General features: G+C 34.3%; 2 protein-coding genes across 5 annotated transcripts; both read left to right on the top strand.

Annotated features, from left to right (window-relative positions):
- Positions 1 to 4,320: 4,320 nt before the first annotated feature.
- On the top strand, positions 4,321 to 21,594 carry LOC18604312 (putative serine/threonine-protein kinase SIS8). Of its 4 annotated transcripts, none has more exons than XM_018117831.2 (13): positions 4,321 to 5,618; positions 7,062 to 7,499; positions 8,444 to 8,547; positions 8,907 to 10,174; positions 10,296 to 10,336; positions 12,118 to 12,186; positions 13,229 to 13,329; positions 13,891 to 13,969; positions 14,070 to 14,168; positions 14,356 to 14,424; positions 18,395 to 18,444; positions 18,534 to 18,710; positions 21,057 to 21,594. In XM_018117831.2, exons 1-13 carry the CDS (start codon positions 5,121 to 5,123, stop codon positions 21,187 to 21,189), a joined length of 3,126 nt encoding a protein of 1,041 aa, XP_017973320.1. In that variant the 5' UTR covers positions 4,321 to 5,120; the 3' UTR covers positions 21,190 to 21,594. The 4 variants fall into 4 exon arrangements, 3 of the variants coding, with proteins under 3 accessions (XP_017973320.1, XP_007036775.1, XP_088661049.1); XM_007036713.3 differs by having other exon boundaries at positions 8,907 to 10,156; XM_088804923.1 differs by having other exon boundaries at positions 5,477 to 5,618; positions 7,043 to 7,499.
- Positions 21,595 to 22,060: 466 nt separating this feature from the next.
- On the top strand, positions 22,061 to 23,670 carry LOC18604313 (FKBP-like peptidyl-prolyl cis-trans isomerase family protein). The gene is made up of 3 exons (XM_007036717.3): positions 22,061 to 22,601; positions 23,009 to 23,053; positions 23,158 to 23,670. Exons 1-3 carry the CDS (start codon positions 22,216 to 22,218, stop codon positions 23,510 to 23,512), a joined length of 786 nt encoding a protein of 261 aa, XP_007036779.3. The 5' UTR covers positions 22,061 to 22,215; the 3' UTR covers positions 23,513 to 23,670.
- The last annotated feature ends 798 nt before the right edge of the window (positions 23,671 to 24,468 follow it).

Raw genomic sequence — 24,468 nt, forward strand, 5'->3', positions numbered from 1 at the left:
ACCTTTCTCATTTTTTCTGCTTTGAGATGGAGGGAACACTATTCGCTTGTGATCTAAAGTGATAATTGTAATGTTGTGAAATGGATCAAAAATCCCGAAAGGGTGCCATGGAGATTGAGGAAATGGCTGTTTAGATTTAGAGGTTTAAAAAAGAGGCAGAAAGGTGGGAGATAAGGCATGTGTTGAAAGAGGCTAACCAAATAGTTGATGACTTAGCCAAATGGGGAGTTCACCTCCAAAAGCCTATCTTGTGTGTTTTTGAGTAAGTTTTTTTAGTATGATGTTAACCTTTTGTTATGTTAATCGTTGCTCTATTATGTTTGCTTTTGGATTGGTGTTTTGAGGGCTATGAAGGTACCTTTAATTGTGGTGGTGCCTTGCTTGCTGTGTTTTGTGAATCTGCTGGCTTAGGGAAAGGTTGAACGAGGTATAAGGGGAATTTTTGTTGTTTTTTCTAGGATTTTGTTCGGCATGGAAGTGTAAGTGCTGGGATGGAAGGTTCTTTTGTTGTTTTTTGTATTGTATGGAGGGTTGGTAAGCTCAAAGAAAGGTTTGAGAGCTATAATAGCGGATGATGCTGATATACCAAGCCAAATCCTCACTCTGACCCTTGTTAATTTTGTACAATGTTCTGGAAGGGATTTTTTCTTCTCCCTCAAGGTTTAATGAATATTTCTAGCTCTTGAAAAAAAAATGTAACATATGAAGTATAAATAATTGAAAATTTGAAGTATTAATCTATAAATTGTTTAATATTATTAAAATTAATTTTTTTTAATGAAATTCATTCAATATAGTTAGGATTCTCATTTACAAATTGGATAAATCTGATCAATATTTATAATAAAAAACATTTAAAATAATAATTTTGAATTTTAAACAAACAAATATATCTGTTTTCATCAATTAAAAGTTTTTTTTTTTTTACCAACATCCATTTCTATATATCTATTTAGAACCTCCTTATAATTTGTTATTTTTCAATTGTGTCTATAAAATGAAGTCTAGTAGTTTGATTTTGAGAAAGAGAAGAAAAAGGGGGGAATAAGATTCTTAAAATGTTGAAAGCTACTTCTATGTAGTTCTATTTGAATAGTCTAAGATTCAAAGAATCTTAAAAAGTTTATAATCTTATGTGCTTCAATTTTACTTCAAATTTTCTTCTGTTTTTCTATTTATATTTGATATTCTTAATTATATTAGAAATTAAAAACAAAAATTAATTTTCTTAAAACATTTAATATGAGGTAACACTCTTGCTAGTTTAGTATTGTTTACCATAATTATTTCATATTCGTATTTTTTTTATTTGGTTCAGTTTTTTCTCTTGATTTAATTTATTTAATTAATGTAAAAAATTAAATTTTATTCTAAAACTTATGATTCTGTTTATTAAAATTGAGTATTTTATAATTATTTATTTATTAAAAATAAATTAAAATATTATCAAATAGTTTTTTACATGTCACCACATTTTTATATTAATGTTGTGAATTTACAGCATTTTGAAAACAATTTTAAACTAGTAGATTATTCAAAGTGTAATAAAGGAGGATCTGTTCATGATGGATTGATATGTGGGCCGTTGAGATACCGTCTTGAATGCTCAGAACCGGTCACATTAATTAAATGTGAAGGCATTTCCCACACTGCCTCTCTGACTCTCTCTCTCTCCATATATATGTAATGAACACACCAACTCTTGCTTCTCTTCTGTGGTATTATTCTATGAGATCCCTTTGTTCTTTTGTTTGAGTGGGTGGCCTTAGACCCTACTCTTCACTTATTTTATTTATTTTCTTTTTGTACAATAATTTTCTCACTATTCTAACTTTGACCCTTTCAACTTCAAAAAATACCAATAGGCCACTCAATCACTCATTTATTTCTGCATGTTAAAAGAAAATATTCTCAGACAAGCACAGGCAGAAGCCAACGGGTCAAAACACCCTTCTTCTCATTTTATACCAAAGAGAGAAAAATCAAACCGATCTCATGGGAATTGAATTTTATGGAATTTTAATTGTGTTAATTTATTTAGCCTTCTATATACGATACCATACAATACATTTTACGAGTTTGAATTTACGCATCGAGATAAGATTTCATCGATATTCATTAATTATTATTGAATAATAATTAAAAAATAATAATATATATGTGGTCATAGCACCTCAAAAAAAAAAAAAAAAAGTAAAATTAACTGGCTGAGAAGTTGTCCAACTGCCCCATTGGCTAGGGCATCAGGCAGAATAGGACAAGCAGAGAAAAAAAAAAAAAGTTTTGGAAGCACTAATGGGGTTATCCTTATCAACAACTTTTTCTCCATACCCAACTATATTATGGATAAACAAAAAAAAGGACAGCGACTTGTTTAAATTTGTTCACAAATTTCAATGAATTTTAAGAAAATGTTCCCAAGGTGATCAATTTTTATTTATTTGTTTTTTCTAGTGAACCACATGGAAGGGAAGGGTTTGAACTAGTCTATGACTATGCCCCCTGCTTCACCTATAGAATTGTAGCTCCTCGTCAAACAAATAAAATATTCTTTTTTGTTGTAAATGGTCTCGGAGGCCTAGCGGCTACTGCTACCCTTGAATCTTCTCTTACTCCCTCTCCTTCCCATCGCAATCAAAAAACAAAAGAGCAAAAACAGTAATTTTAAAATTAATATAATATTTAAATAAATTTTAAAATATTTAATAAAATTTAAATAAATTTTTATTATTTTATTATATTGAATTAAAATTTTATATTTTTATTTTAAATAAAATAAAAAATTATAATTAATTATTAAATAATTGATATTAATCAAAATATTATTTATTATTTTATATCATTTAATATTGATATATCACATTGACATGATATGATAAGGTAATGTAATATATTAATATAATCACGTAACTTTTTTTTATTTTTATTATATTGAATTAAATTTTTATATTTTTATTTTAAATAAAATAAAAAATTATAATTAATTATTAAATAATTGATATTAATTAAAATATCATTTATTATTTTATATCATTTAATATTGATATATCACATTGACATGATATGATAAGGTAATGTAATATATTAATATAATCACGTAACTTTTTTTTATTTTTATTATATTGAATTAAATTTTTATATTTTTATTTTAAATAAAATAAAAAATTATAATTAATTATTAAATAATTAATATTAATCAAAATATTATTTATTATTTTATATCATTTAATATTGATATATCACATTGACATGATATGATAAGGTAATGTAATATATTAATATAATCACGTAACTTTTTTTTATTTTTATCAATACTATGTAAGTACATAATGATAGATTTTATTTTAATTAATGATAATTAATTAATTATTAATATTTGATTTAAAATATAATTTAGAGATTTGATTAAAAATAATAAAAAAATAAGAATTCTTTTAAATTTTTTATTACTTTAGCTAATTTTATAATTTTTTTTCTTGCGAAAACAATGACATAGAAGGAGTGGAATATCAATTTAGAGGCTAATTTAAATTTGAAAAATTTCATATTAAAATCCCAAAATTTAGTTGTAACTCAAGAGTTGCCTATCGAGTTCATGGTGATAAACCATTGGGGGGGGATACAAGCAAATGATTAAGGTGTCAGCCTTCAAAGGAAGTAGCAATAAGATGTGAAAAGTTTGAAGCAAAAATAGACTTTTTCATCCAATGAAAAATTTAGCAACATTATGAGAAAAGATAGGTAAGTCAAACATTTAATGATGTATAGGAAAACCATATTTGGTTCTCATTAATATTCCAAAGTTTGAATATGCATGCGAATTTTTTAGCACCCAAACTTTGGTTCTAAAAATGTGCACGTGAGCTCTACAATGGAGTTTCCCAGCAGAAAACGAAATTTCTAATTGAAGCTCTAGAAGACAAACAAGAATGTAAGGTGAAGGACTTTGATAACTGCATCAAAATGTACCAAAAACAGAACACTTGGTAGTGAAAAAAAAGGTTACAAATATCCCAACTGCAGCCGTAATTGCAGTTCTCTAAAGTTATTTCTTTTGAGTATTTTCAGTTGCAGTAAATTTTCTTACCAGTGCAGTTAATATAACTTTCGTCTTCAAGCTTTTGGTACTAGCCAGAAGCTGACAAAACCAAATTCACATGAAAAATAGCCAAAACCCAATATCTTAAAAAATGCTAAAAGGAATGATTTTTTTTTTCTTTTTCTGACTGTCAAGTTGCTCATTCAATATTATTCCATTTACTGTGCAGTTCACAACAATTTTCCAACTCATGGCCACTACCTTCCCAGTTGTGAGAAGAGTTTGGGGACTCCAAGAATATAGAGAGAGAAAGTGAAAGTTGTAGAAAGAGAAAAGGGTCATTGGGGAGTTTTGGACTTTTTAAGGGAGGAGAGAGAGAGAGAGAGAGAGAGAGAGAGAGGTGTTTGCCACCAAAAACTTAAACTTTTTTATTTGGGACCTTGAAAATCCTTGTTGCCTCCACAACTCAAGTGGGTCATTCTTTGTTGTTTTTCCGGGAGGTCCTACTATCCCACTTGTTGGTCTTTGCTGCTTCTCTCTCTGCCCCCTGTTCAGTGTTTACATTAACTTTATATATATATATATATATAAAATATTTTTCAAGCTACTCCCTTTTCTGTGCTTTCTTCCCTAATATCTATATCCAAAGAAAGATCCATTTTTTTCTTAATCTGGTTATTGAATTATTGTTGTTTTGTTTGGTTGTTAAAGGTGAAAGAAAGTCTGGTTTTTTTAGTATGCTCTGAAACTTTGGTTTTTTGTGGATGTTCCTTGTGTGAGGAAAGGAGGGTCTTTTCTTTGAATTGAAGCAGCTGGGTCCTTTTGATATTTGACAAGCTTTACTGGGTATTGCTTTCAAATTATGGTTGTTTTGGCGTTAGGATTTGATGGTTGATTTTTAGGGTAGCTTGAGAGAAGGTAATTAGGTAACAACAGAAGGGGGGTGGGATTTTGTTTTGTTTATATTTTGTATTTGATTAGTTTGAACTGAGATTTCATGCTTGGTCCAAGACAATGGAGATGTTTGTGGCCAGATTTTTATTTCTTTAGCATTGGATATGCTACGGCTTTGTGAAATAATATGAAGAATCTTCTCAAGAAACTGCATATGATGTCTAATCAATCAGAAGATGTAGAAGGGTCAACTTCATCAAGAGGCAACAACAAGTCCAGTGAAGTATCATCATCCCCTGAGAGGCCTTTGCACGCAAGGTCCCATCATAATCCTGAGCATAATAAACCATTTTCTGTTCTTTCCAATTGGTTGAATTCAGTTGCTAATAGAAAAAATCCTAGTCCACCATCCTCTTCAAATGTGAACAAGGAGGAAACTATGGAACCTACTGATTCAGTTAGTACCAGTGGTTTAGAGGCTGCTTTGGATGCTGTAAGGCGCGATTCAGGGTCTAGTAACTCAAGGGATCCTGATATAGAAGAGGAGTATCAGATACAATTGGCTCTGGAGTTGAGTGCCAGGGAGGATCCTGAGGCAGCTCAGATTGAGGCTGTTAAGCAAATTAGTTTAGGCTCTTGTGCTCCGGAGAATACTCCAGCTGAAGTTGTTGCCTTTAGATATTGGGTACGTTTCTCTCCTAATTCCCCTGTTTAATCCATTTAGCTTCTGTTTTTAAAGTCTTCTTTGGAAGCTTTTAGTTTAGTTCATGACTTTTAACTTCCTTTTCTTGGTTGAGTTTTAGGAATTTATCTACACTATGTACTATAGGTTGAGCTTTAGCCAACTGTTTTGCAGAAAATACATTGTATGAATGGGGACAATCATCTCTTTTCTTTTTTCCTGTTTCATCTCGAACTTCACGTTAAGTTTGTTGCATGATTTGGAAAGGTCTAGTATATAAAGCTGACTTTTTCATGAAGGTAATTTGTGCTTTAAGGGGAAAAGGCTTTCAAAACCAAAGCTAATAAAGTTCTGAGAATGGCTCTGTCATGCCCTGGTGATGATTGTGATCCTTTTCAATTGTCATTCTACCTTTCTTTAATAAAAGCATCAAAACATGGATATTAGTAGCATCTTCATAGCTTAAAGAACGTTTTCAGAGTCCCCTATTAATGCTGCTGTACATTTATCATTTTTCCAGTACCAAGGCAGTATTGTGGCTTGAACCACTGATGAGGACCTTTTTGGGGAGATGGTACAATGTTTGTAGAAAACTGACATTGAGACTAGATTTAAACTGGCAAAAGTCCAGGAACATTTAGTTTCTTAATCTTCGATTCTTAGTCCTTATAAAGATGCCATATCTGCACAGCTTGGAGGTTTTCCATTCTGGCCATGTTGTTTATTTCTTGTCTGTCAATTAATCTTATTGGACTTGAATTTGGCCCCTTTAAATCTAGCCCTCGTGTTTATTTAAATCATAGTCTGACATCGTATTCCTTGAAGTTTTAAGGTTGTAATTTCATCCATTTATTTCTTATCAATCGGCTAACTTTGTTATCAACTGAAAACTGTCCCTTTAACTTATTTCTTTTTTATTTTCAAATCTTAGTCTACCATCATTTCTTTTTTGTTTACAGTTGTAGTTATTCCTTCTAGAACAAAAGTTTCTCCTTGCAGTTTCTTAATATAGTGGCCATTGTAGAAATATTGAATCGTACGCTCTGGGATTCTTTCTATTCATTGAAAGACACACAAGTTCTGATAACTTTCATCTGAATAATGTAGTTTATGGTTTACATTAAATTCATTAACTTGTTTATTTAGTGATCGTTCCAGATCTACCTTCTTCCCAAAAAATTAATTATCATAACGAAAGTAGTCCATTCTCTTAAAAGTTACCAGGTTAAAGCATATATTGCATGGTGCAATGCTATAGGTTATCAGATTCTCTATGTTTGAGCTGTGCCCAACATTGCTAATGTGACTTTATGGACTATTGAAAATATCTGTTTCTCATAAGCAAGATTCCTTCCCATTGTCTGAGTTAGCTTTCTGGGGTTTATTTGCTAGACGTTTATTCCTTTCTAACCCAGCTCATATCGTAGATTTGTCCGTGCTTCACAGAATTACAATTCTCTTAATTATGATGACAAGATCCTGGATGGCTTTTATGACCTGTATGGAATTCTAAATGAATCCACTTCAGAAAGAATGCCTTCACTTCTTGATCTGCAAGGGACATCGGTGTCAGACAATGTCTCTTGGGAAGCAGTTTTGGTCAATAGGGCCTTCGATGCAAATTTGTTGAAACTTGAACAAAAAGCACTACAGATGACTGCAAGGTTAAGATCAGAATCTCTGGCTTTTGTAAGTAGCAATCTGGTGCAAAAGCTTGCAGTTTTAGTTTCTGAATATATGGGTGGACCAGTTGCGGATCCTGACAATATGTCACGAGCCTGGCGAAGTCTTAGTTACAGTTTAAAAGCTACCCTTGGCAGCATGGTTTTGCCACTTGGTTCTTTAACAATTGGATTGGCTCGTCATCGTGCGTTGTTATTCAAGGTACTTGCCCCACTTGTTCATTTTTTCTTTATTTATGGCTTGACAACTGGATTGCTCAAGATTTGCAAGAATGGTGTAAAGAGGAAGGTTCCATACAGCCAATCCCATGTTGTTGGAATAATTGATTGTTGATTTAATATTTAGGGTACAAATAAGCTTGGGTTTCTGTTATTAGGACTATTTACAACCATGTTTATGCAAAATTATAATAGAGTTGGCCTACTTGGGTGTTTTGCATGTTTTGCTTCTCATTATTCACAAGCATTCTGTCTAATCTGCATTATTGTTAGTATGCTAAGATATGTCAGGTCATCCATCAAAATGTATATTATGACTCACTTGTTCGTTATCTAGCAGCATTGGATGGTGCTAGGCGTGGAGAAAAGTTGCTAGAAATTTGAGGAGGAAAAAAACTATGTTAATTTAAATACGATTGTATTCATCTTAAATTCTGAATTAATGTGAGCGACATTGAGAAACAACAACTGCAAAAACAACAAACAAGCCTTTTCCCACTATTTGAGGTTGGCTGCTTGGATTATTGCGCCACTGTGCCCTATCTAAGATCATAATCAACATAGAGAAAAATGATAAACAGTTTTGAGGGAAAAGGGACAGCAATTAATGCTGCCAGAATGTCCTCTGAGAATGTCATTTTTGTGATTTTGTTTTGTACATTTTTAAATATTTTTGGTTTGTTTGAAGATCTTCAACGATACTTTTTTCCTATACAAAAAACTTCTCTCATTTATTTTTCTTATTTGTTGTAGGTCATGTACAATGTGTAGCCACCCTCTTGTACCCTTTGGCATTTTTCTTGGTGCTTGCATTTAGTTATAGGAAAATAACTTTTGTTTTAGCAGTTGGAGTTTATGGTTTAAAACGTGTGATCTTTGAATGACTTCTCCTCTATCAGTAATACTCGTTTCTTTGTGGTTTCATAGGTTTTGGCTGATAGTGCAGGCATTCCTTGCCGGTTGGTGAAGGGGCAGCAATATACAGGTTCTGAAGATGTGGCAATGAACTTTGTAAAGCTTGATGATGGAAGGTTATTTCTATTATGCATACATGTTTACTTTTTCCTCTACAAATCAGTCATCTGAATTGTTTAGGTTCTGTTTGCTTGGCAGTAGAATATAATTTATCATTTATGTAAGTAGGCAACAGTTGATTATTTTGTTCCAGTCAAAGTGTTTTTTTAGTTCTTTTCTGTGCTACCTTCGATATAAAATTCGGCAATTTTCATCTATGTTTTTGTTTTAGGGTTTGCTGTGTGGTTCTTGCATTTGTTTTTGAAAATTGCTGGACAAGATTTGGCTAGGCTAGTACTGCTTCTAGGTTTGAAAATTATTGGCATAGTTTGCAGAAGCTTAACTATTCATTAAAAGTGGTCCATGTATCTTTCAGGGAATACATTGTTGACCTAATGGCAGATCCTGGCACACTTATTCCTTCTGATGCAGCTGCATCTCATGTGGAAGATGGTGATTCTTTCTTTTCCACAAGTCCTTTGTCTAGAGACATTGATTCATCTCATGTAGCCTCTTCTAGCAGTGGGGTTTGGAGTTTATTTGAAGACAATTCCGAATTTGGGACACTGGAGAAGAGATCCAGGTTCAAAAACTTTGCTGCTGCAGGAAATCAATCTGATGAAAGAGGTGATCTTAATGCTTTTGTAAATTTATCTGGGACAACTAGAAGTGGGGAGCAATCCAAGGAATCCATGGATGACTTTAAAACCCCTTCCAACATGGAGGAGGCACCTGTGCGAGAACTTCCAAACAGACCTAATTATCTTTATTCACATATGAGATCTCCTTCCTGGACAGAAGGTGTTAGCTCCCCAGCTGTGCGTAGAATGAAGGTGAAAGATGTCTCACAATATATGATTGATGCTGCCAAGGAGAATCCACAACTAGCTCAAAAACTCCATGATGTGTTACTTGAGAGTGGTGTTGTTGCTCCCCCTAACTTATTCAGTGAGATTTATTCAGAGCAGTTAGATACATCAACTATTGAAGTCAGGTTGCCATTTGAAACTAAGGATGAAAGTAGACAGGGCACTGGACCTCAAGAAAGTAAGAATCAAAATGATTTTGGACCTTCTCATTGCTTGCCTCCTCTACCCAATCGCAAAGTATTTGCTAAAGCAAGCTCTCCTTGTAACCAACCTGAGCATCTTAAACCTGTGGAAGGCCTAGGGGTCACTTATCCATTTGATACAAGGGAAGTTATTGGACCACCTGTGTTATCGCAATCTGAAGCAGCTCCTATTCAATATGCCAGAAATGTCCCGGTTGCTGCAGCAGCTGCAGCAGCTGCAGCTGTTGTTGCATCTTCAATGGTAGTTGCTGCAAAAAAGTCAGGCACCGATTCAAATGTCGAACTTCCTGTAGCAGCTGCTGCTACTGCTACTGCAGCTGCTGTGGTGGTGACTAGTGCAGCTGTGACTAAGCATAATGAGCGTAGTGATGGAGATGTAGATGCAACTGGCTGTGAGTCACAAGGTAGTGGTGAAAGGGAGCATGATGCCTTGGGGTTAAATTCTGAAGGTGAGAGAATATCAGATAGATCAACTGGTAATGATAGTTCAAAGTCTGATGTTGCCCTTGATGATGTTGCGGACTGTGAGATTCCGTGGGAGGAAATCACCTTGGGTGAGCGCATTGGACTTGGTATCGATCTATTCTTCAGCTACATATTTTATGCTTTATCTTGTGTAGATAGTTTGATTCCAGGTTGTTTTCAATTAGTGTGATCTATTGTCATTAAGTTGCTGCATCCTTTCTGTTGCAGGATCATATGGTGAGGTATATCGTGGAGACTGGCATGGGACTGTGAGTTTTCTTATGCTTAGTCTTTAGTTTCTTCTCTAAATCTAAACAATTTACATTACTCCTGCTTTGGAAAGCACTAAGATATTTTTATTGTCACTTAGAAAATATGATTTTCTATCATGCTTATTGGCTGGCCAGTCAACTTGGATGACTTGTAAAAAACCTGTTTGGGTGGTGGAAATGATTATAAGATGCAAAATATTACTGCTAATGTGACTTAAAAAATTATAGGACGCATTACTGAAGAAAGTAGCCTGAAAACAGTGAGGACAATACAAAGGAAAACATTAAGACAAATTGCATCAAAATAAAGGTGTAAGCAAAATGCTATCTGAAGAGCTTGATAAATATTGGGCCTTTATCCTCTGTATTATGTTATTTGGTATCCAATCTGCCAGGGTTTCATAAGATCATTTTCTAAAATTGTTGTGATTTCCTTTTCTTTTTAAGTATGGGAAGGACTGCTTTCAAAATTAATTTCTCTTCAACTTTTATAATATTCTTTCTCTAAAATGAGTTTTCCAAATATCCATCTAAGGAAGCAGGCTATTCTACTTGGCAAAAAGAGTTATTATAGCTTAAGATATACAGTCTTGCAATTTCAAACTCATTTCAACTCTTGACTTGGAGATGAAGTAATGCAACAAAATATTTTTGAGGACCAAGATCAGTGGCGGACTCAGGAATTTGCATGAGGGGTGGTTAAAGGGTAAATTTCATATATATAACAATAAAAAATTAAAAATTGAGTGGTGGCAGCTGCCATTCCCCACTATCCGCTTGGCTCTGCAACTGACCAAGATAGCGATATGATGGTCACCATATAACATGGCCTTAAAGGTCCAGCTGAAACAACACCACTTGATGATCCATGCATGTGGTGAAAATTCTCTGTGGGGCTGTTTGGAGCGTCAATATGATCAAAGTTTAGCATTGCCAAGTTGATAGAGGGCCTAATTGAAATATAATGATATTTTATGGTAACAAACAGTAGCGTATGGATTGATATTCTAAGTAGAGTAAATTTATCTTGATAATCCCCTTATTTGGACAACAGTAACAGAAGTCAGACAGAAAATTGTCGTCGGGTTTGTTACAATTGAGCATTTTCTGGTTGAGTCTTTATAGCACTTGATAGTGGTGTTATCTCGCATCATTCAAGTTTAGAGTTTGTTATGGGCTTGTATACAGGTTGGCCTTTTTGCATGTTGCTAACTGTTTTTTGGTTGATAGCTTAACATGGTATTAGAGCAAGTTGTACGTTCTATTTGTTATCCACATACTATGGCCATTTTCTTTTAGTTGTAAGTGTTGGGCTTAAACATAAGGGAAGTGTTAATTGGTGTTATCCCTATCTTTTCATTTTAGGTTGGATGTTTAAAAGCACTACCAGAAATGACTGGTTTTCAAATGAACTTTGCTCCTACTGTTTCTGTCGTATTTATATGGGTTATTATCTATGTTAAACTTTTGGATAAGCTACTACAACTAGGATATTTGCAGTGTGTTTCTTCGCTATTCTATGGAACTGGTCTGCGTTCTTGGGGCTGGATAATGCATCCCATTTTTGTTTATTATGAATTGGATCATGCATACAGATTAACTAGTTTATACACAATGTAAATTTGGTTTTCAATCAATGTTATAACTTGAGTTTTCACTTTCCCACTTCTTGGATGGAAATCATTTGTTGTTCTATATATCCAGTAAACTTTGCCATATTATGTTGCTGTTCTTTGAAGGAGAAGATTTGACCACTCTCCCATTCTTTGATTTCATAGGAAGTTGCTGTGAAGAAGTTTTTGGACCAAGATATCTCTGGGGAATCACTTGAAGAATTCAAAAGTGAGGTATAAGCCTATACGTCCGCTTATCATATGCCAAAGCCTAAATGGATGTGTTCTTCATTTTATTGGAGATTTTTTTACCCTGAGTAACTGATTACGGTGTTATGAACTACGAAGCATCCTAGATCCCTAAAACTGAGTCAATCTGGTCCCACTTTATATCTTTCTATACTTCTCTGTCGGTCATTATGGCTGGAGTTGTCCAAGGGCCAAGCCGGCCCTCCCAGCTCATGAGCTCACTTTGTGTTTGGATGGGCTCTAGACACCTCTTTTAGATTTATTCGGCAGGCTATAAGAAAAAAAAATATAAACTCGTAAAGTTCTGGGCCAAGCATGGACAAATAATCCAGCCTAGCTCTTTTTTTTTTGAAAGTTAATCCAGCCAAGCTTGGCCCCAATAAATATTTAGAAAATCTTATCATATATAATAGAACAACTATATTAAACTTATTTTTCAACGTTAATCCATTTCTTTTAGGAAAATTATCTTAGACATTGCTTGTAGAGTTTTTTAACTTCACAAGCCTAGTTAGAGGTTGTCATGTGTTCCATTAAGGCATATTTATGAAAATTAATAACTAATTCTTAAATGGACATATGACAACCATCTAATCCTGCTTGTGGTGTTTAGAAAGTCCACTGTTTGTGTATAGAATTATAATCCTTTATACACACACACACACACACACACACACACTCAAAATTCAGGCTTAATGAATGGTCTTGGTTTTTAAAGAATGGTCTTGGTTTTTAAAGATCAAGTTCTGCACACCGAGTGGTTGAACCAATGAAACCCCGAAAGTTATAACCGTTTTCTTGAGAAACTAAAGCATTCGTTTTCCCATTTATATGACTGCATGTCAGTAGTCTATTTGAATCTCATTAATAGCCTTTCCTTTCTGAATGATTTCATTAGACATGATCACAGTTCTTTTGCAGGAAAGATTTTCTCTAATTCACACTGCACTTTATCCATTGTCCCCCTCCATTTACTTGTTCAAACTACTTCTCTTGTAAATTACAATGTATAATACTAATTTTATAGGTCCGAATCATGAAAAAGCTCAGACATCCTAATGTTGTTCTTTTCATGGGAGCTGTAACTCGTCCTCCGAACCTTTCAATTGTTACAGAATTTCTTCATAGGTATGTTGTAACTCTATCTCTTTTCATAATTTTGTTGGAACCTTATTTGCAGTTTGAAGAAAGTGTCTGATTTTTCTAAGCCATCATATAGACAATTTAATACATTTTAAGGACTTCTTGTGGTGACTTTCTAACATTAGATCATTACAATTAGTTTTGGCTCAGCAGCTTAGTAAAAATTATGTGTCAACTCATAAGTTGAGCTATTTCATAAATCCTCGTCATTGTGTCATGTTTATTGTATCAGCAATTAAATTATGAGTAGAAGACAAAGAGGGCTGAAAGATGAATTTACAATAAGCAAAGGGTGTGTGTTGAAAACTACTTTTTGTATTGGAAGGGTAACTGAAATTGTGCCCTAATGGATAAACTTCTGCTGGAGGCATGGTTCTGGAATTTGAACTTGCTCATATGAGCATTGTTGACTCTTTAATTCTTATTGCTTTCATTTTTGACTCTTTTCTTCAGTCTTAATGATTTCCTAAGTGCTAAGCTTTTCATTTATTCACTTTGTTATATATGTTGTATTATCTAAGTATTTTGGCATCTTGCTTTTTGCAGAGGTAGTTTGTATAGATTAATTCACCGGCCAAACAATCAATTAGATGAGCGGAGGCGTTTGAGGATGGCTCTTGATGCTGTATGATTCTGTATTCTTGCCTTATATTTCAATTGTTTGCTTAAAGTGCACTTAATGGCTTTGCTGGGTAACTTTTTCTTTTGAATGCTTGAACTTTCAGGCTCGGGGAATGAATTACTTGCATAATTGCACTCCAGTGATAGTACATCGTGATTTGAAATCTCCAAATCTTCTAGTTGATAAAAACTGGGTTGTAAAGGTTGCGTTTTATCTCTTCACTATGATTTCTGGTCCTGTTAGAAATTTCTTTTATAATAACTCTGCCTAGGATGAAATTTTGATTTAGGTTTGTGATAAAGGTTGCATTTTATCTCTTCATTATGATTTCTGATCCTGTTAGAAATTTCTTTTATAATAACTCTGCCTAGGATGAAACTTTGATTTAGGTTTGTGATTTTGGGTTATCACGAATGAAGCACAGCACATATCTATCATCAAGGTCAACTGCAGGAACGGTAATGCCAAACAGATTGTTCTCTCTTTTTCATTTAACTACTTTATGTTTTATTCATTTATTTTCTGTTGTATGTAGCTGATCCCATCTATTTTAAGAGTAGTAGCATGTTTGTAATAAATGAGTTCTGCAAAAAAATTATGGAATTTGTTTGAAATCTATATTTTTCTTTGTTCAAAAATTTATAAAACTTTGATTTTAATTTCAAACATGGTAATTTATTTATAAATGATTTTACTGCAAAACTCGTTTTCAAATATAATGAATGAACCCTCTTTTCCGTTCGGTTGCCAACATGCTTTATGGATTAGTGTAAGTTGATGTTTATTTTCTGCTTTATACTCTTGGGCTCTCGTTTCTTGCTTCCTCTCTTGGCAATTCATGCAATGCTAATTTAGGGAAATGTAGGATTGACTAGTGTATGGTGTCAATGAAAGTTGATTTGGATATGCACATTATTGTCTGTATGCTAGGTTGGTAGATGTATTTGCTAGAAAAAAGAATGTAGGATGGTAAAGTTAGGCCATAACTTGGGTAGATTGGGATGAATAAATCACCAAAAGAATAGTATTATGAAATGTTTTTATATGATTACATTCAGATTAAAATGCACAAGGTTGGTGAGCTTTCTTTCAAGGAAGATCCTATTGAGGGTTCTTTTACTGGAAAGATGAGCTAGCACTGCGCTTTAGTAAATAGGATGAACTAAAGGAGGCAAAAAGGAGGATTGGGCAATCTCAATGCACCAAAATATGGTGGTATGGTGACAGAAGAGTAAGGTAAATTAGGTATTTCATGAAGTAAAGTAGTAGGTGGTAAAGTGGATAGCTAAGGAGGATTTTCAGTGGTAAGAGGTAAGGAGATCAAATAGTGAAGATAAGGATATCTAATAGTGCAAGGTGTGAGATCCAAAAATAGGAAATTAGGAGGTTAAGTGGAGATCGGGAGTAGTAATAAAGGGCAGAATAATGCTATTTGACCCTACTTTTGTCCTTATTATTTGTCCCCCTTGATATGCAAAATTTCATTGGATAATCTGATGTTGAGGTCTACCAATTTATGACATGTCAATTTATTCATATGGACAATGTTTAAAACTGAATCAATGAATTGTTGCTACACTGAGATGGACTAATAATAGAGACAAATGTGTAGGGTCAATAAGCAACTTCCTAGAAGGAACTAGGAAGTTTAAAATACTGTTAGGTGAGCAAAAGTAGTAGTTGGAAGCAAAGTTTTGATTATCACTATGGATGGATACAAAAATAACAATATTAATTTGAGGAAAGGATTGATATTCGGATAAAGAGTTGAAAAATCTTGATTGAAACAATAGTATATATTCATTCATATTTTAAAAGTATAATATATCATACATATGATATATAAAAACATAATATATGATATGTAGTGATTTGCAGTGTCATTGACATAGATAACAAATTTTAAAATTTATCTGATAAAAACTTGAAACAATTTGAGAAATATTCAAATAATTTTGACCATGATGCTTTCTACAATTTCCTTTTGAAAATACATTGAATTTAATATAATATTCTTCAAATCATTCGTTATACACCCCTAGATCTTAATGATTATTTAAGTTTTATGGTTGAGCAAATATTTTCTTGTAATTCTTTTCTGTATAATTCACATTGAAACTTTTTCTTTTAACATACTAATAAGGTAATTAGCTTTCAATCGTTGGATTTTCTGCTCTTTTTCTTTTTCATTAATTGGATTTTCTTATCTTTTTATAGCTCAAATAGCTCGAATTTTCTTGTCCATGGCTTGAATCCATTTCTCCTCCATGGCTTCTTCAAAATTCTAATGGTCAATGTTGGCAAATAAACAAAATAAGTTTGCATCTTTTAACCTTTGAGTTTTACTGTAAAATATTCTCAAGACTTAGATATTTTGGGGGGTTTTTTCATTCAAAGACGAACCAATGAAGATGAAAGTGGTGATGGAAATGGTGAAGTTGGTGGAGTATCTTTCTCTTGAACTTCTTGGAAAGTCTCTTTCATCTTCAAAGTATGGAAGGTAATCATAAGACCCTTCCTTTTCAGGGTTTCAATCCCATGATGCATATTCATCAAAATCCACATCTCTACTAACCACGATCCTTTCATTGCTTGGATTGAACAACTTGTATCCCTGTGAATTCTTATCACCACCGATGAAAATAAGCATCTCACTTTGAGCATCAAGTTTGGATCTCTCTTGTTCGGGAACATGAACATAAGCAATGGATTCAAAGACTCTTAAATGTGACACTTGGTCTCTATCCACTCCATGGTTCTTGGGGCGTCACATTGTTTAGGCTCTTGGTTGGATTATGATTTGAGAGATGCACTGTGTCATGGACCCATGTTTTTAACTCGAAAGACAGGTCTGAGAGGTGGAGGAAGGCCTTTATTTATAAACCTAAGACTCACATCTCATCTCTTACTGATGTGGGATCTGTGATATTCAACCTCACCCAATTGTGCAACGGTCTATTGTACTGACTCTTTACCCATAAAGGAAAGGGATCCTTACACTGGTCCGAGTCTACCTCGATCCTGATATCTCTCATGGGGATCACGCATTAGTGAAGATTTGAGTTTGCTTTGATACCACTTGTCATGGATCCATGTTTTTAACCCAAAAGATATGCCTAATAGGTAGAAGAAGGCCCTTATTATGCCTAAGACCCACCCTATCTTTTATTTATATAAGATCCATGACATACTGCACATGGCACAGCCTTAGCCCAAAACTCCTTTGGCATGTTCTTTGACTTGATCATGGTCCTTATCATATTGAGAATTGTTTCGATTCATCCTTTCAGTAACTCCATTATGTTGGGGTGATTTTGGTACTATTAAAGGACGACAAAAACCATTCAACTCAAAAAAAAAAACTTAAGCTCATTAGATGTAAACTCACCACCTCTATTAGTTCTTAATGATTTAATCTCATACCAACTCTCTTTTTCAACAAAGGTTTTGAACTTCTTAAATGCATCAAATGTCTCCGACTTGTGTTTTAAGGGTAAATACAAGTCTTCCTACTATAATCATCAATAAAATGCACAAAGTAAGAGCTTTTACCAAAAGATTGAGGCTTAATAGGACCACAGACATTGGCATGAACAATGGTGTGAGTGCCCACCAATTTCCGACAGTTACTTATTTAGATAAAATAAGGCTATCCTTGGTTCATCAAAAATGTCAACGGAAATAAATTTTGAGGTGGAAGGAAGAAAAATTGAATTAGTAGATCTACTTATCCTTATATACAAACTATAGCAGTCAGAAGCTCATTCCTTATATTTCTTTTTCCTTTTTTTCTTTTTAACGTTTTCTTTCAAATTTTCTATGAACCAAATAGCATGTAAGAAAAATTTAGGGCCGGGGGCCGGGGGGGGGGCGGAGAATACCCTTTAATAGGCCACATTTCAAGATCCTCACATAGCTAAACTTCCATCTTGCTTGTAATGTTGTACTAAACTATCTATATAGCTACATAACTATAATTAGATGTGGTAAAATAACAATGAAATACATTAATGCTAAAATTGCACATGCAGTTGAATCACATGCCTCTAGATGTCCATTGGGATGGTCAATGTTGAGGTAAGGCTTTTCTGCTGTGGCATAAAAAATTTTCAAGGTGATGTAAGGATATAGTAGACTCATATATGAAGGACAGAACACAGAAGTTGCATTTATAGGTAATCCTAAAAAAATATCCTGGTTCAGTAGTTTCAACTATTTTAATGTTGAAAGCATAGATTCATTCCTGTTTCATCTTTATATTAGAATGGGATCTGTCTATCAGACTATCTGGAGAAATTATAATTGTAATGTCATCAACTATGCTCTGCACCATGTTTTTTCATTGTTTGCCAATGCTCAAGTTCTAGTTCTACCATTTGTGCTGTACCTTTGAATTAATCAAGTCCATGTTGTATTGCTCTTGTCCAGGCTGAGTGGATGGCTCCAGAAGTACTACAAAATGAACTTTCAGATGAAAAGTAGGCTTTTTTAGTGTTATTTCACAGTACTATTTTTGTCATTATCCTAGAATCATTTAATGGTCATATAAACTATGGTCAATATGCAGGTGTGATGTTTATAGCTTTGGAGTTATATTATGGGAGCTCTGTACATTGCGACAACCATGGGGAGGAATGAATCCAATGCAAGTGGTTGGTGCAGTAGGATTTCAGCACCGTCGTCTTGACATTCCAGATGACATAGATCCTGTAATCGCAGAAATTATTAGAAGGTGTTGGCAGACGTGAGTATATTTTTTTATTATTGCCTTTATTTTTGTTTCAGATTAAATATTGTGATTTAATACAGCCAATTCCCGAAAAACTCATGCGCACATAGTTGCACTATACTGTTTGGGTTATCTTGAACTTAGAGCTGGCTTACTATTTTTATTACCATAGGAGATACACTTCTAGATATGAATCTGTAGCTTAAAAGGAGACAATGCTGTAGATGTTCACGTTTTGTGTCATGGTCTATATGTTTAAACATTGTTGCTTCAAACTATTTTCTATTGCTTTTTTGCTGAACCAGTTCTTCGGGCTGACCAATTCTTTCTTTAGAACTTAGTCTACCTTTTAGTTGACCTTCCTCTTAATTTATCTTCATAGTAATTCTCGGTCTCCTGAACCTGGGTTCTGCTTTTTAAATCTTGAAAGGCTGTTTAAGACCTTTGTCACGCATGCCTGAAAGGCTGTTGCTTTAAACTATTTTTCTATTGCTTTTTTGCTGAACCTGTTCTTTGGGCTGACCAATTCGTTTTTTGGAACTTTTTCTACCAGATTTTATTATTATACTAATTCTCAGTCTTCTGGCCCTGGGTTCTGCTCTTTAAATCTTGAAAGGCTGTTTAAGACCTTTGTCACACATGCCTGTGTATGTATTATATGTGTTTAAGCCGTTCATGCGCCCCTTAATTGCAAGCAATGCTACAACTAAAAGAGTGTATGCATGTATGTATGTGCCATTTATGTATTAACTTGAAAGTTCAGAACAATGTTTTCCATTCAATGCGAAGTACAGAGTAATAACCTAACTACCTTTTTAGTGTGTAAGAAGTTTGGAAAAGTTATGAGTCATTCTTATCTTCTATTTAAAGGAATATTTGAGGGACTGGGCTTTCAGAGGCATTGTTTTGTGCTCTTAAAGAAAGTGTCTCATGCTGTTTTGTAGTTAATTAGCTGTCCTGGTGGAGTCTGGATAATATCTTCACCATGAAATAGGTTAGATTTTAGTGGCTAGTAATTTGCAGAAGCATTATGCTCTCTAGCCTTCTGCATACTTATTATTATTATTTTTTATTTTGTGAGTGTGTGGAAATATATAGTCATATAGGAATGAAAGAGAGAAAGGAGAGAGAAAATTAAAGTTGTTTGGAATTGCACATTTTATTAACATTTTTTTAAGTAGAGACCATATATGAGAAGTGAGAGTTGAGAATACAAGCATAATTCAAACATGAATCAAATGAGTAATATGTCCAAAGTAACCTCTTAGTGTCTTGTTTGGTTGTTTTGTTAATTCTAGAATTTAGTTTGTTTTTACTAACTTGGTTGAGACCAAATTAGATTCTCCTTTCTATATTAGTATAGATACAAAACTATTGTAGTAAACTTTTTATAGACTCAGTGCCTTAGTCCTCTCAACTCTACCTCAGTGGAATAAAAATTTCTTGTTATGGACCGAACTTTTATGTCCATTATCAGAGATTGTCTTAGCTGTGTTCGCTTTGATATTTAACTTGATGTTCTAGCCAAGGAGAAAAAAGATTTATGCACTAGTATATATTTTATCAAAGATTTGATAAATCTTTTATTGAAGCTATTTATACCAACTTCAATAGGATTCTTTCGGGACAAGCTATATTTGGACTTGCCTGCATATGGGCAGTACTCTGAAGACCTGGCCAAAATTTGAACCTTTGTCTTGGGTGCCTATCCAAGCCTTTCCATGTTGTGACTTCAGATGATAACGTCTAATCCTCTGTTTATCTGGAAGAAACCTAAACTATTGAAATGACACTACAAAATCAAATCCATTTGACTATGAATTTTTATGCTTTTGCTAGCCTATTGGTTTGAAAATCAACTTAGGTGCGGTTTGGCATGGCGGGCTCCCAGGTCACTGAAGCCCCAGTTCCTGGCTGGACCCTTCCCACCGCTGTCCTGCTGTGCTAAACAGGGCTTTAGTTTAGAAGTTGATTAATTGATAGTCTTGGTGTGTGTGCAGTTGACAGTCTGACTGGTATAACTGGCCAATTTTTTGAAGGCTCATGAGTTGATCTAATTCAAAACCATTTGCAAAAGATGGGAGAATAGTGGTCTTAATCTATTGTATGCTCCATTTGTACTTTGTACAGATCTTGCCATCTTAGTTTGCTTAACATGACCTTTACTTGTCAGTCTGAATTTCTATATCTGTGTTTTATTGTTAAAGTTTGAAGTTTGATAAATGTTAAAGATTGCTGCTGTGTTTTAGAGATGAACTCTATATTATTATGGTTGTTGCAGTCTATAAGATGTAGTTATAGATGCATTTGAATGTGTTAAGGCCGATAGGCAGAACTGATCTGTCTTCTTTAAAATTGTAGAGATCCAAAACTGAGGCCGACATTTGCAGAAATTATGGCTGCTTTGAAGCCACTGCAAAAGCCTATAACGAGTGCACAAGTACCTAGATCAACTGCATCTTCAAGTAGTGCCCACGAGAGGGGTCAGCCATGAAGTGTTGCAGAAGGCCTAGCAGGCAAAGAGAGAAAGCTCAAAGACAGAAGTGACTGAGGCTTCATTGAATTACCCACAGTTGGCAGGCCCTGAGCTATTTGGGACAAAGTATGAGTACACATGATTGAAGATTACATAAAATTTACTCCGATTTGGGATGATTTGATTCTTTTTGCACTTTTTCCTTTTTGTTTTATTTTGTTTTTTTCCCCTTTTTTGGGGTATCAGTGATGCAGCCATTTTAATTGTTATGCATTTGTTTGTAAAAAGAAAAATGAAAGTTGTTGTAATCAATGTTTTGCCTCATTTTGTGTTCAAGGGGGCTTTTACGGTTGATAATGTGAACTGAAGAAAGATGCAAATAACTGAAATCATTTTTAAGCTGTGTACAGTGATCATAGGCAAGGGAGTCAAAAAAGTAGATTTTAATCAGTTCATTTTTTGAGCTTAGCAAATAATGTTAGCTTGGTACTTGTTAGGAATTTTGATGCTTGAGGTGGTATGAGTGACTCATAGTAAACATTATAAGGTGAAGATTTTTGCTGTCATGGCTTCATAATAAGTGTTGGCTTAGGGAAGGATTTTGTTCTGAAGGATGGTGCAGTTCAAAATTTGCAGCTTCCATTGATGCCATTTTCACTTATAGTCGTTTCCAGCCATTCATTCTTGGCCCAAACACTAACATTACCTCTGTCTGGATAAATAATCTTTATCTCTTGGTCATCCTTTTCAAGAATAAGTTATTCCTCCATAATTGCAACCAAACAGTTCCCCTTAGAAAGCAATAGAAAGGAAGAGGGTAGATACTTGATAGACCTAATGTTTTAAATCCTATCACCAGTAAGGATAAGGTAGGACCAGCCTCTCTCCACAAAAGTGAGGAGGATATTTTCTTTCTTCCTGCTGCCTCTGAAGCTTAGTTTCTTAAGGACCAGCCTCTCTCCACAAAAGTGAGGAGGATATTTTCTTTCTTCCTGCTGCCTCTGAAGCTTAGTTTCTTAAGCCGAGATTTTATCAATCCCTTACATGGCAGCCTTCTTTGGCTCCCCACCATTTCTGTCTCACCCACTAACAAGAACTCCCCATTTCTCTTCTTCATCCCAAACACCTCCTCCTACTCCTCCTTCACCACCAAACCCATCTTCACAATCACAACCACAACCTTCCACTCCATCTCCACAGCTAAGCACAACTTCATCAGAGCAGCAACCACCAGCCACGGTAAGAGTGCAACAACAAGGGCCCCCTAAACCTGCCACCAATGTTGAAACCACAGACTGGATAGCTTCCTCCTTGACCAGGCGCTTCGGGCTCGGTGCAGGCCTTGCATGGGCTGCGTTCCTTGCTGTTGGAGTGATCTCTGAACAGATTAAGACTCGCCTTGAAATTTCTCAGCAAGAAGCAAATACAAGGTATCTAACCATAAGTTCTCTCTCCACATCCGCACTTTAGAACTCAATTCTATGTTTACCTATAACCAGTCATCCCCGTGTCATACCACTTAAGATAAGTTGAATTCATATAAAAACTTTTTGGCTGTCTATTTCTTGCCTTTGAAATTTCTTATAATCAATTATCCACTGGACTGGATAGATACCTTCCACCTTAACTTCACAAAGCTTCGACTACTATTTGGTATTCTTTGTGCACCATATTTACTTCTTACTTGGTCAGGATAATGGCTGATCAAATAATCCAATGCAAGAGTTTATTCAACAAACCTTCAAATGGATCGGCGATTGAAATTTATTGAAACCTGTTAGTTGTGTATGAGTCTTGAGACTAGTTCTTCACTAACCACACTCATTGTTTTGGACAGAGATGCTGAGGAGCAAGAGGAGGTTGTGCTGCCTAATGGCATAAGGTATGTTTTCTTCATTGCCTATGCATCTATATAAACTTATTCAACCACCTGAAATAGATGCCAACATTTTCTTAGGCTGATTAATAATATGGCATTTAAAACAGGTACTATGAGGTGAGAGTTGGTGGAGGGGCTTCACCAAGGAATGGAGACTTGGTGGTGATTGATCTCAAGGGAAAAATTGAAGGCAGTGGTGAAGTATTTGTTGATACATTTGATGGAGGCAAGAAGCCACTTGCTCTAGTGATGGGGTCAAGGCCTTACAGCAAAGGAACGTGTGAAGGGGTAGAATCTGTATTGAGATCAATGAAAGCAGGAGGTAAAAGGAGAGTCATAGTTCCTCCCAATTTGGGGTTTGGAGAGAATGGTGCAGACTTAGGCTCAGGTGTCCAGATTCCGCCGTCTGCAACTCTTGAGTACATTCTTGAGGTTGATAAAGTCTCCATTGCACCTGCATGATTCTTTTTGAAGGAAAGAGCCATAAACTAAACTAAACTAAACTGCATGTATTTAGTGCACTTTCACAGTTTTATGAGTTGTATATTGTTTTCCTGTTAGATCATGAATGCATACACAGCAAAAGCAAATTTATTAAAAGGAACTCAAACTTCTATTTAGTCCAGATTGGTTTCTCATGTGAAAATGTGTTCATGGGAAAAGAAAGCAGATTTGCTCTAAAGGGTAGACTTGAACTAGTTTTGCTAGGACTGGAGTTAGGAATAAGCTGTTTGTTTAGGCTGGAATGAAATAATTATTCTTGCTTACTTTGAATGAAAACAGAACAACCATTGCGTAAGAACCATTAAACTGATTGAGGCAACATTTTAATGTTGAAGAACAATCATGTAGTTTGTGATCACAAATAATTTTGTCGGCCTTTTGTAGGTGGCAAATTATAATTTTGTACATATCATAAAATGAAATGAGAAAAATATTGATAAGAAGATCATTAACTAATTTATTTAATCTAATATTTCAATTTTTATAAATTACATAATAATAAAAATAAAAATAAAAATAAAAATAAAGAACGTATGATGAATGTTATTGTATACTAGATTTAATCCTCGCTTCTCCTTTGGGATTTTAGATTCTTACTTTCGAAATTAGTATAATCTTCGAGATTATAGTATATGTTATCAAACATATACTTTTGGACCTTTAGATGTTGGTGTAGACCTACAAAAAATAACTTTTTGTTATGAAATAAATCTAAAAGAACAATTATAAGAGAAATATAAAGAAAGTATTTAGAGGGAGTAAGAAGATCTTATTCAAGTATATATTTACAAATGAAGTGAAGGGGCCTATTTATATGTTAATAAACCCTTATCTCGATTGAATTTACAAGATAAAAATAATATTTAGGGATTAGATGGATTAAATCTTAATTCAATCTAATTTACATCAAATCT

The sequence above is a fragment of the Theobroma cacao genome, chromosome 3, assembly GCF_053813885.1.
Source record: "Theobroma cacao isolate CCN51 chromosome 3, ASM5381388v1, whole genome shotgun sequence".
Classification (NCBI taxonomy): Eukaryota; Viridiplantae; Streptophyta; class Magnoliopsida; order Malvales; family Malvaceae; genus Theobroma; species Theobroma cacao.

Excerpts from the sequence above, each read along its gene's own strand:
- LOC18604312 (XM_018117831.2), top strand. The coding sequence starts at position 5,121 with ATGAAGAATCTTCTCAAGAAACTGCATATGATGTCTAATCAATCAGAA. Across the intron at positions 12,187-13,228 it reads TTGAAGAATTCAAAAGTGAG|GTCCGAATCATGAAAAAGCT; the intron begins GTATAAGCCTAT and ends CTAATTTTATAG. Across the intron at positions 14,425-18,394 it reads CAAGGTCAACTGCAGGAACG|GCTGAGTGGATGGCTCCAGA; the intron begins GTAATGCCAAAC and ends GCTCTTGTCCAG.
- LOC18604313 (XM_007036717.3), top strand. The coding sequence starts at position 22,216 with ATGGCAGCCTTCTTTGGCTCCCCACCATTTCTGTCTCACCCACTAACA. Across the intron at positions 22,602-23,008 it reads CAGCAAGAAGCAAATACAAG|AGATGCTGAGGAGCAAGAGG; the intron begins GTATCTAACCAT and ends TGTTTTGGACAG. Across the intron at positions 23,054-23,157 it reads GTGCTGCCTAATGGCATAAG|GTACTATGAGGTGAGAGTTG; the intron begins GTATGTTTTCTT and ends CATTTAAAACAG.